General features: G+C 36.7%; 2 protein-coding genes across 2 annotated transcripts; one reads left to right on the forward strand and one right to left on the reverse strand.

The window, feature by feature from the left end:
• The first annotated feature begins 1466 nt into the window (after positions 1-1466).
• LOC140987799 (signal recognition particle 19 kDa protein-like) lies at positions 1467-10076 on the forward strand. The gene is made up of 4 exons (XM_073456458.1): positions 1467-1576; positions 1720-1901; positions 1968-2067; positions 9756-10076. The coding sequence occupies exons 2-4, from the start codon at positions 1725-1727 to the stop codon at positions 9890-9892; spliced, it is 414 nt and encodes a 137-aa protein (XP_073312559.1). The 5' UTR covers positions 1467-1576; positions 1720-1724; the 3' UTR covers positions 9893-10076.
• Positions 2887-4767, reverse strand: LOC140987798 (uncharacterized). The gene is made up of 4 exons (XM_073456457.1): positions 4624-4767; positions 3700-4524; positions 3500-3618; positions 2887-3417 (listed from the first exon to the last, which is right to left on the reverse strand). The coding sequence occupies exons 2-4, from the start codon at positions 4454-4456 to the stop codon at positions 2902-2904; spliced, it is 1392 nt and encodes a 463-aa protein (XP_073312558.1). The 5' UTR covers positions 4457-4524; positions 4624-4767; the 3' UTR covers positions 2887-2901.
• Positions 10077-12169: the final 2093 nt, after the last annotated feature.

Raw genomic sequence — 12169 nt, forward strand, 5'->3', positions numbered from 1 at the left:
ACTGCTATCATTGCTGGCAAGAAACTGAAGTGATTGGCCATCATCGTCAACATACTGAAGAACATGCTTCAATCATCCAAACAGTCCAAAGGCTTTGCAGTGCCTCTCAGCTATCTGCTGAAAACCAAAGGCTTGGTGGGGGGACTCTTCTTAGAAGCTATCAAAGTTCAAGGTCTTCAATGACAAAAATGTTCAGTTGCCAAAGCCAAAACTAGAAATATCTCCTGAACAATTTATCAAAGTCAAAAAAGAGATTGGGACAGCTCAGGAGGCTGCAATCAGTTAAGAAGACCAAGAAGCCAACTCAACTGATTGTAGTGTAACTGATCAGTTCCAACTGATCATCCAGTCGTCTACAATCTTCAGTTAGTTTAGTTCAATTGCCGTTGATTTTCTGCGCACTAATCTTCAGTTAGGAAAGCAATAGTTTGCGTATTTTATATCAGTTTCTTTCAGTCTTTTTGATCAGTTTGTTCAATATTTTCGCTCAATTTGTCAAACTACCGAAATTAAGTTTCCAACAAAGACTTGGTCCATACGGACAATCAATAACAAGGTTCTAAAATTCGTTAGGCGCTAGTCGCTTCCAGAGCTTAGGCGAGGACTAGGCCGTCTTGCCCTTGCTAGTCATTTTAAAAATAAGAGAAATTTAGAAAGTTTGGTTATCAGATAAACTCATTTTAGTGGCTGGACCTATTTTTTAAACCAATAGATTATGCTCACTTGTAACTTATTAATAGACTTGACACATTAAATGACACACAATTGATTATATATTAGTACCCTTCTAACTCTAGATGAACCCATATGTTTTCAATCCATCTGGATCTCCTCAAATCTCATCGTCATACATATATATATATATATATATATATGTAAATAAAATAAGAAAATTTAAGAAAATTTTATATGAAACAAAAATATTTCAATAAAAATATATAGAAATCCATAATCATGATTTCAATGGCAATATCATTAAAATCTTTATTTATACAATTAACTTAACTAAGTAAATAATATTTAACATTTAAATAAATTCATACAGTTTACGTGAATTTTTTAAATTTTCGGACGTTATATGTTCATTCCTGAATGTGAGATGGTGTGTTAGATGTATCATATCGGTTATATTAGGTTATTGAGAGTTATATATATGAACTTAATAAATTATCATCTTTGAGCTAAAGAGTTGAGTTAGGCTCAAATTTTAACCTTTAACATACGTTGAGAATTTATTTATTACAGAATTTAGTCAAATAAAACATGAATACAACCCAACCCTAAAAGTTTTGGTTTTTTGGAAGTTGCAAAACTATGTAATCTACATAAATATTTTAAAAATATAATGTACATTATCAATATTATAAATATAAAATGAATTTTTTATATATTTAATGTGGATTTCGTATAACAATTGAATTATAGTAATATTTTTTTAAAATGATTTTCAAATTTAGAGAGAGAACAAATAATCGGGCCTCAAACTCGGGTTATTTGAGTCCTTCATGCGAGCCCACTTAGTCGATCAGTTCTCAGCTGAAATCGGAGTCTTGCTGCGAAGACGGAAGACCGTCAAGTAATTTTCTTTTTTCAATGAGACGTTATTATTGTTAAATGTTTGCAAATTTATCTAGATTTGTCGCTCTGGGTTATCTGTTTTGGGGATTTAGTTCTAGGATTATTCTGTTATGGATCGATGAATCTGCTCTTTATATCTAGGGATTATGGACGTGGATGTACAGAATATAAAAAAGTGGGTTGTTTTCTACCCAATTTACATTAATTCGAAGAAAACCTTAGCCGAGGGGCGTAGAATCAACGCGAGCAAAGCATGTGAAAATCCAACCTGTTCGGAGATCTACGATTGCTGCGCTCACCTCAAACTACCCTGTGCAATCGAGGTGATTTTATTGTGGTGTGTGTCTTTATTTTCTGTTGATTTGAATTGATTTTATAATTTAATTTAGGCGGACAAGGCCTATCCACGAGATTTTATGCAAAGAGGGAGAGTGAGGGTTTTGTTTAAAAGGGAAGATGGGAGTCTCTGCAATCCTGCCATTTCTTCGAGTGAGTAATGGATGATTTTCTTTTTGCTTAAATTGTTTTCCATATAATATATTTCACAGTTAGAATAAGGATTAATAGGTGTTTAGGTGTTACAACCACAGTAATCAACAAAATATAGAAGAAGAAAGAAAGCTGAAATATCATATAACTGAAATGAAAAGGTGAACCCAGAGGATTTCCTCTGTACAAGGGATACGACTCCCTTCCCTAGCCTTTTGATAGTGTCGAGTCTCAACGCTCAAAAGAAAACAACTGAGTGCCTAACTCTATTCTAGTTCCTTTTATATTGTCCCAATCTTGTTTGTGATTTACAACTCAAAAGCTTACTCCACTATTCTCACTTTCATCCCTTTCATCCATAACTAAATTGACTGATTCTAGCCCATGGGTTCTCATCCTTCTAAATAATATATTTGTGAGCCCATTATACACATGACCTATGTATTGCTCCTCGTCGTCATTTATCAAAATCTCCAACAGACGACCCACCGCCACAACACGACCTCCCAACCCATCCTCCATCAATGTAGAAACAAGTTCACAAGGATCCGTTGGTTTTGTGCTACAATATCTTTTGATCGCATCTTTTGTAAACCATTTCCAATCCATGTTTGGCCCCTTCATCCAGTTGAGTCTGTACCACCCTTCAGCTTCTGGTCTGAAATTTTTGATACTCGAGTTAAATAAGATCTATACTTCTATGCACAATTTTGAATAATATTCTCAGACAATTTCTTTGCATTTGGAAGAGCCTCCTTGTTTCATTTCACGATAGCAAAACATTCAAATCTTATGCTAGACAATTTAATTTTTCCAAAACAATCTAGACTCAGATCAATCACTTTCTAATTCAATCATTTCATCCACATCACCATCCACCACATTTTCATCAATGTCTGAATAATCATCTTTCAACACATCATCATCAAACTCTCCCTCGTCAGTAGATTCTTCATGTACATCCGTTGGTGATTGTAGAGCATGAGTAGTTTGGCTTGTCATCCGACCTCTTCGTCCTCCCTTACCTTTGCCTCTAGAAGTTGAAGCTCCCCTATAAATAGGGTTCGAGGTCCGTTGTTGTCTAGTATGTCTGGTTTTTTCTTCTACTCCAGCAGCCTCTGCTACAACGTTCCATGTCAAAGTATCATCATCATCATCAAAAACAGGTTCCTCTCCAGCTTCCATCATTCCAATCAACCACTCATTATTACAATCATCAATATTCCTCAAAACTATAGGATCTCTTTTATCCTTCTTAGCCGCACGAGCCTTGAGTGTTTGATTGTACTTCACATATACCAAATCTCTTAGTTTCTTGTGATCGAGTCTATTCCTTTTCTTTGAATGTATCTGTTACACGAAACCATCATAAACTATAAATTGAAAAGAAAAGTGAAAGAAGTCATGTAATACCGTAATAGTATTTACTCACATGCTCAAATATGCTCCAATTCCTTTCACAGCCCGAAGCACTACATGTGAGGCTAAGAACTTTGATAGCAAATTCTTTCAAATTTGGAGTACCATTGCCAAACATTTTCCACCAATCCGCTGAAAAAAAAATGTATCTCATCATTTTCATTTGATATTTAAGTATTTAACTATTTAACTTCTTGCAAAAAAAACACATACCAGGCGCCATTGGTTGGTCTTTATTATTCCTTGCTCTAATGGCAAATTCGTTGCCGAACAATGACTCCGAGTTCTTATATACCGGCAACTCCTCCATAATAATCTTATCCCTAACGTCATGGCTTGGAATCAATCTTTGAATGCATGCAAACAACCCATTTGTGACTTCTGCATCCGTCTCAACTTTCGAATTGTGATAGTAAAAATATGGGTTTAAGTAGTATCCTGCCGCGTGCAAAGGATGATGAAGCTGATTATCCCATCCAGCATCAATAAATTCTAACACTTTTTTACATTTCTCTCTGTTGTTATCAAAGGACTTGAGAATTGTTTCTTTTGCTCTGTCCATAGCTTCATAGATATAACCCATCGCTGGCCTTGTTTCATTGTCGGCAATGTGAAGAACCATCACTAGAGGACACATCACTTTAAGGGTGTATGTCACATTATTCCAGAATGAAGGCTTGAAAACAGTATCATTTGCCTTCTTACCCTTTATATCATTTGACCATTTACTATCTATCCACTGTGTTGATATGAACATTCTCTTCAAAGCTTTTTGTCGTTTGTGGAGGCTTTGCAAAGTGAGAAATGTAGTAGCAAAACGGGTGACTCCATGTCTTGCCAGCTCTTTGTTTCCAGTGAATTCTCTCATCATGTGCAAAACACCTCCATGATTGTAAATGTAACCAACAAGAGCAATTGCTCTAGAAATAGTCTTCCGAACCACCTCAATTTTGCCAATATCCTCTAGCATCAAATCAATGCAATGAGCAGCACATGGAGTCCAAAACAAATTCGGTCTTTTTGCTTGTAGAAGTTTACCTACAAAAAAAGAGTACAAAACAAAAAAGAATCAATTTATGTTATATGTAATATAATATCCAAGGAAATAAAATTTCAATACTTCAGTACTTCACTTACCAGCTAAAACATAATTGCTGCCATTGTCTGTAATCACTTGCACGACATTTTTCTCTCCCACACGCTCTACAAATCTATCAAGTAACTCCTATAACAGGGTTCCAGTCTTGACATGGGCAGATGCATTCACAGATTCCAAGAACATTGTTCCTTTGGGTGAATTAACCAAAAAGTTGATCAATGTTCTATGCTTCCTATCAGTCCACCCATCAGACATAATTTAGCAACCATATTTCTCACATTCATCTCTGTTTTCTTTCAACAACTCATTTGTGTAGGCAATTTCTTTCTGTAAAAGTGGTACCCTCAATTCATGATAACTTGGTGGTTTCAAATTCGGCCCGTACTGACCTATGGCTTCAATCATTTCCTTGAAGCTATCTAAATGGGCAGCATTGAAAGAAATCGCAGCTTGATACATGAAACGAGCTATCTTTTGAACTGTTCGATCTCTAAGCTCTTTATCACAAGCATCGTTTATGTTTGTTTGCCTCAATTTCCCCCCTTTGGTTTTCTTCTTCGTGATAAAGAGATCCATCGGCCCTTTAACACTGCCACTACCACTGCCACTGCCACTTCCACTTCCACTTCCAGTTCCAGTTCCAGTCTCGTGTATGGAAGTCAAACTTCTCTTTTTGCTTGGTTGTACATCTTCTTCATAGTCTTCATCTTCATCGATATCAAGAAAGCAAAAATCTTGCTTCATTCCACCGCAAGCTCTCAATGTTTGCTTCTTCTTTTCATTCATATAATTCAACAGCTCATCACGGACACTTTGAGGACACTCTTTGCATTTTCTTACATTTTTTGAATTCCCAGCAATATGTTGTTTGGCTCGAAAAATTCCTCCGTTGGACGTGAAGCCACAAAACCTACACGTCACACTATTAGTATCATTTGGATTTTTCAAATAACAATGCTTCCAACCGGGGTCTTTCTTATTATCCCCATCTGGTTGTGTGTTTTCTGATTGAGGATGAGAAGCCATAATTAGATATCTGCTGCAGAAAAGAACAACTCCAAGTTACTTGAAAGTTGAAACATAAGCCTGCGCAGACAAGGATTAAATTTTCTTTTTGACCATGGAGATGAAAGCGATCTCTAGGACATTTTAAAAAACAATTTTTTCATCAACAAAAAGCATGGCTTGAAAAAAGAACGGTTGTGCATCCAAACCGATATTACTACCAAAAAGTATATTCCCTACCAAAAATCTCTCCAATGGAATTTAAAATGAGCACTCTGCATAATAATATTACTTGAAAGTTGAAAGTTGAAAGTTGAAATAGAAGAATTCACTTACAGAAGTTTTGGCTTCAGGAGGCAGGAGCCTTCAATCGGCAGTCCAGGAAGCGCAGTTGCTTCAATCGGCATAAAGAGATTGGTGCGTACTGCGCAGAAGCTTCAATCGGCGGGCCTTTGGACGATTGTAGAGATAGAATACGTATCGACATGCAAAACTAGGCTACTTTTTTAAAATAAATTACTTATGGGCTGAAATTAGTTATGGGCTTATTTAGTTGGGCTTTGGGTCATTAAAAAATAAAGGAGAAGCCTGCTGCAAAGAGGCGGAACGCCTGGACCGCCCGTCGCCTGGAGAAAGGCGCGCCTCAGGCGCTAAAGGCGCTCGCCCAGCCATGCACGTCGCCTGGTTGTCATCTAAGGCGCTGAAGCTCCGCCTAGCGCCTGAGGCGCGCCTTTGACAACTTTGGTGATGAACTCTTGCAGATCTAAGGAAGTTCTTAAACATATCAATAATCATCTCATGTACATCAATGTCCAACATGACTAAGCAGTACCTCACCTTAGCCATGGTTTCCAGAATAGTTATCCTCTTAATATAAGATCCGGTAGCAGTGTTCGAAAAATCCTCAAAAACTGATACTATCAGCCGAAAAACATCCCTCATTTTCTCATCATCATACGGAGGAACTGGTGTTGTAATCTTGGTGATCTGACTGAGGCATGAAGCTACTCCTACTTTCACTTCAGCATCAGAATGCTTTAAAAGATTTTTTGCTAGCAATGCATCCATTAAAGGCAAAATAGCGGTTAGCATAGATTTCCTAGGTGACTGTTCCACTTTTGATCAAAGTTCCTCAATTCGTTCTAGGAGACAGATAACTTCAGCCAAAGATGGAAGGGCCGGGAAAGAGCATTCCCAACTACTGTGAACTGTTCTTCCTATCCCCATTTTTAAAACTGTTGGGGTTGCCATTTCTTATCCTCTGATGATTATCCAACAGGTCGGATCAATTGTTACAACCACAATACTCAACAAAATAAAGAAGAAGAAGAAAGATAAAATATGATACTATATAACTGAAATGAAAAGGTGAACCCAGAGGAAATCCTCTGTACAAGGGATATGATACCCTTCCTAGTTTTTTGCTAGTCTCGAATCTCAACACTCAAAAGAAAATAAATGAATGCCTAACTCTATTCTACTTCCTCTGATATTTTTCTTGTCCCTACCCCATGTCATTCCATCCAAAATTCCTTTCATAACTAGATACAATTTTTGGCCCATTCTATTTAAGCCCATGAAAATATTACCCTCACGTCTTCCTAACATTAGGTCTTTGTGATCTCGAGTTAGTATGTTTGAGATAAATGTTGGTTTATGCAGTCGATTGATAACTAGGCATGTTGTTTAGAAGATTGTACACTGGTTTTTTGTGTTGGGGTTGATCTTTTATATATCTTTTACAAATTCTTTGAATGATAAATTATGTTGCTTTTTAAGTAGGTTGACTTATAGCTTAATGAAGAACCCAACTAAATTTGTAGTTTCCGTATTTTTTGTATCTTTTATTAAAAAATGTTCATGTCAATGGAAGATTTTCACATTTTTATGTCTCACTTACCATGTTAAACATATAGATTTGAAGAACCAATGTTGTTAACACATGTTGATTTGGTAAATTTTGTTCGATAAACAAAAACTGGGCACTCTGAATTTCTTAAAAAAAATATGCTTTGTCTGTTACGAACTAAATTTTCAATCTATTCAAAATAGAAGGTATTACAATAATCTGAGAGAAACACTCAGCCAAAGGATTAAATCCTTTACAAGATACCCTAGCTCAAGCCAGTAAACTCACTAAACTGTAAAACGCGAATAATCCCTCTAGCAAAATCTAATGTTATTTATATTCATTTCCCCCCTTCTCCAAGTCACTATTAGTCCCAATTCAATTGAGCCAATTACAATACCACATTCTAAACTATTTATGCCTCGTATACTTAGGTTCCTAATATCACCGCCTTCTTCAATATCAGCCTTGTCCTCAACGCTGGAGCTAAGTAGTCGATTTGCTACTAGTTGAACATCCTTCCCCACTTAGTGCTGCCCATCCATTTAACTCACGAAAATCTAGACTCATTCCAAAAAGCATACTCCCTCTGTCCCAATTATATAGTTCATGTTTCTTTTTTTATCTGTCTCAAATATATAGTCCACTTTTCACATTTAATAAATCCTTTTACTAATATACCCCTATTTAATGTATATAATTGTATTCAATTTGTTTTCCGAATATCATTAAATATGGGTGTATTGGGAAATTTACATGTATAATTTATTTTTCCAGTGGCATCCTTAATCGGTGTGAAAATAAAGTGAACTATATAATTGAGATGGAAGGAATAATTGAATGCAAAGTTCAATCAAAATCAAGAGTGGCTGCAACAACATTCACACACTTGAAGAAGAATTTCCCATGGAAGCATCTTCACAAAGATTGAAAGGAACCAGGGATCCGAAATCCCAGCGACCAAAATCTCAAAGTCTTCTTCTTCAAGCATCATTACATGCAATAACTCACCAAAGAATTTCATTGCCTGGTAGTACTCATCAAAGATATTCTGCTGCATGCATTCCAAAAGAACTCGCCTGAGTGAATTTCTTCCTTTTTCAATTAATGCATTAAGCACTGGAAATGTTCTGGACGGATCCCCCAACACCAACACAGGGGTCCCATCCCCAGGAAAATGGGTTCCTACTAGCTATTTCCTCAATTATTATTGGGATGGTACTTTGTTCAAAGAAGACAGTTAATTGAGTCAAAATGAGAACAAACTTAGCAGCAATCTTATCACCTGGAATTCTTTTTATCAAGTCCAGATCCTGGTTAGATTTAGTCGTCTCCTCAGCTCTCAACTTCCAATTCAGTACACTAAATACATGTGGATCGTGGGATATTCCTCCCCTCAAAATTCCATCTCCGAAGGATTTTGTGTCGCTACCCAAGTGTTGTTCTCCAGCCCAATCCATTTTTTCCTAGCACACCTTGAACAAATCAGTGCCTACGCCTTTCTCCAGCCGCTGCGCCACATCGACAATGCATGGAACTCCTCTTGTTTCTCCACTTTGAGCCCGTTGTACCATCCGAGTAAATCCATGACGGTGAGTACTTGGTATCGCTCGACCATGGATTTCCATCTCACCTGGTCATCTCTCTCTTCATATTCCATTGCCTATGGTTGTCCATTTGTTTCAGATCGTCAAGAGAATCACCGTCTTTTACCACCTGCTGGTCTGAAGTTTCTTCTCTGCACAGTTATGAATAACATTCTCTACCAATTCCTTTGCATTTGGCAGAACGTCTTCATAGTTTCTTTTCAATCAAGGCAACCGAAATGGATTGAGTAGAGCTGAGGGTATATCTTCAATTTCTTCTGAAATAAGAGTCGTCACAGCCACTGTTGACTCAACAACAATATCTGGATGGTGAACCCTTGTTATCTAATTAAGCGCTGGAACATCTCAATAATCATCCAATCCAACTCAAATCCAACATGATCACAAAATATTTTGACGGTTCCTTGTTTTTGTATGTGAGATACGTTGTGCTGCTCCTAGTTGTGAGGGCGAGAGAATAAATTTTTGAGAAGAGAAACTGCTGTTATTCTCCCAACTGTACCATGTGATGCATTTAGAGAACTTAGTTACCCCCTTGACCTTGTGCATGGTAATCATACCACTGTAGGTCACCAATATCCACCCATCAGGGCATGTCATGAGATACTTCAATTGTAACATTTCTTTTAGCGGCAGAACTCAACCATGCCTGTCTCACTGTGACTTCATGATTATTCATCAACATCTCATTAATTTTGAGATACTGCAGGGAAACAGCTAATGCTTCATGTCGCGGAACTAGTACCTAGACATCCTGGTCGAACTAAAAAACAAGAGCCTGCCTCTGCCTCTACAGGTGGTACTTCCAAACCTGGGAAGGGTGGAAAGAAGAAACGGCAGGTTTAAATATGTGAAATGACCTTCTGTTGTTTTCTAGAGTACACACTTCTCAATTTTTTGTTTGAAGTTTGAACTAGAAGAGCATAATATTGTGTTCAAATTTGCGAAATGACCATAAGTTGTTTCCTTGAGTATACGCTTTCTCAGTTTTTGATATGAACTAGAGAAGAGCATAAAATTGTGTTGAAGAGCTTCCTCGCAATTGTTGTTTGGGCTTAACACATCTAGGCTGGTTCGTATGGATACAAAATCAAGTTTATATATTTTGCTAAGCTTCTAGGAAACAAAGACATTTTTATGGATAAGGGCGAGGGCCTGTACAGATTTTTAGTTAGTTTGTGTTAGTTGCTCTGTACAAATCAAGCTTCAATCAGGCAAAATTTATCTGTTGCTCAATGTTTGCTATAGATGTGCAAAGATATCAAATATTACTCATATTTTCATCATTGAATTCGAGTTTGAATTTTTTAAAGCTAGTTTGAGATTAAAAATTGAATTAATTTATTCTCGAGTTTAATTTGAATTAAAGTTTGTATCTGAGCTTGATTTGTTTTGCTTGAACTGAGTCATCATTCTCTATTAACAAAGTGTTGAATTATATTTGAGCGCATGAATCCGTTTGCTTCAATGTTTTATCATACAACATTAACAAATGTATTAAAAACTTTGCAGACTTCCATTTTAGATATATGTGATAATGTTGGAGTTCCATCCGAGTTCAATAATTTTGTATATAAATCTCATAATATTTGAGCTAGTTTTCATACCTTTCGAGCCTTTTGCATCGCTTCTTTGTCCGAACTGCATCGACATTACATTTGTATAAGATGGAGGGCATATGGGTGGGGATTTTGTCGAGCTGATGTCCCATTTGCCTAAGTTTGTTAAAAAAAAAGAGTTATTTTTTAAATAACATTCATTTTGATTTCTATGTATCTACACTCTTCGAACTAATTAGAAATAAGCTAGTCGGGACTGTGCCTGTAGAAGCTGATACTCAGCCAGAATTTTCGATGTTTAGTATCAGCATCGATATAAGTTCAACATCGGGTGAAAGTAATTTGAGCGACTTATAAGTTTTGGTTATGACCATTCATAACACCATATCTATATATTACAGTTAAAATAGCAGAAATATAAGTTGCAATTTGCATATTTTATGGCAACTTTCATGTCTAATAGATCATGAACTTGGGATTGTGACGAATTGAGAGAGCCGATAACTTATTCCAGATTAGGGGTGGGTACGGTACGGTATATCGTACCGAACTACGGTACCATATACCGTACCGTAAATATCGGTATGGAATTTTTCGATATCGATACCGGAAATTCGGTATACCGAATGTTCGGTATACCGAATTTCCGGTATGAAAAAGTTCATACCGGATACCGTACCGACACCGAAAATTTTGTCGGTATACCGAAAAAATGTCGGTATACCGAACTTAAATTTTTATACCGAAATACCGAAAAAAAATATTTACTTACCGATACCGATATCGAAAATTATACCGTACCGAAATTTTCGGTATATTGATTTTTTCGGTAATTTCGGTATTTTTTTGGGTACGGTATTTCGGTATTTCGATATTTCGGTATATTTTCCCAGCCCTATTCCAGATGTTAGAAGGGAGAAATGGCAGCGAACCCCTATGTCGAGAACACATGGACTTGAAATTTTTTTACCTACCTTAGTTGCCTTTGGATGGGAGGAATGAATTTGATTTAAGGAAAAATATGAGGAATTAATTTCAAATGATATCTATCTTGAGTATATTTGAAATTCATCATAGATACTGTTCAAAATATTTAAATTAAAGTTATTTGAAACTAACATAACTTGAATTTAGTTAATCCAAAAAAGTGGAGGAATTTGAAATAATGGATTTGAAATTATTTAAGCACGACCATAGGAAATATTGTGTGCAAAAAATACATTTAACGCGAAGTTCTCAAAGAACGGTGAACCTTTGAAACACAATCTTGGTTCATAAGCTTGAAAACATATATGGCACGCAAGGGCGTCGCGAATGGAGGCAATGGTGTGATAAATTCTTGACAGACTTGCTTCATCCATGGCCGATATTTTGGGTCAAAAGTCGAGCAAGAAAATGATATTTCACCACACGAACCACTTCTGCAGCCACCCTTGTGTTGGGAGGTGGCAGTCAACTATCTACAACTCTTGTAGCATTACATTTGGAGCAGGTTGTGATACCATGGAATAAGGGAAGTCAATTGGATGATTCCCTAACATTGTTCGAAGGGCCACAACTCCGA

This window comes from Primulina huaijiensis, chromosome 11 (genome assembly GCF_012295235.1).
Source record: "Primulina huaijiensis isolate GDHJ02 chromosome 11, ASM1229523v2, whole genome shotgun sequence".
In the NCBI taxonomy this organism is placed as follows: Eukaryota; Viridiplantae; Streptophyta; class Magnoliopsida; order Lamiales; family Gesneriaceae; genus Primulina; species Primulina huaijiensis.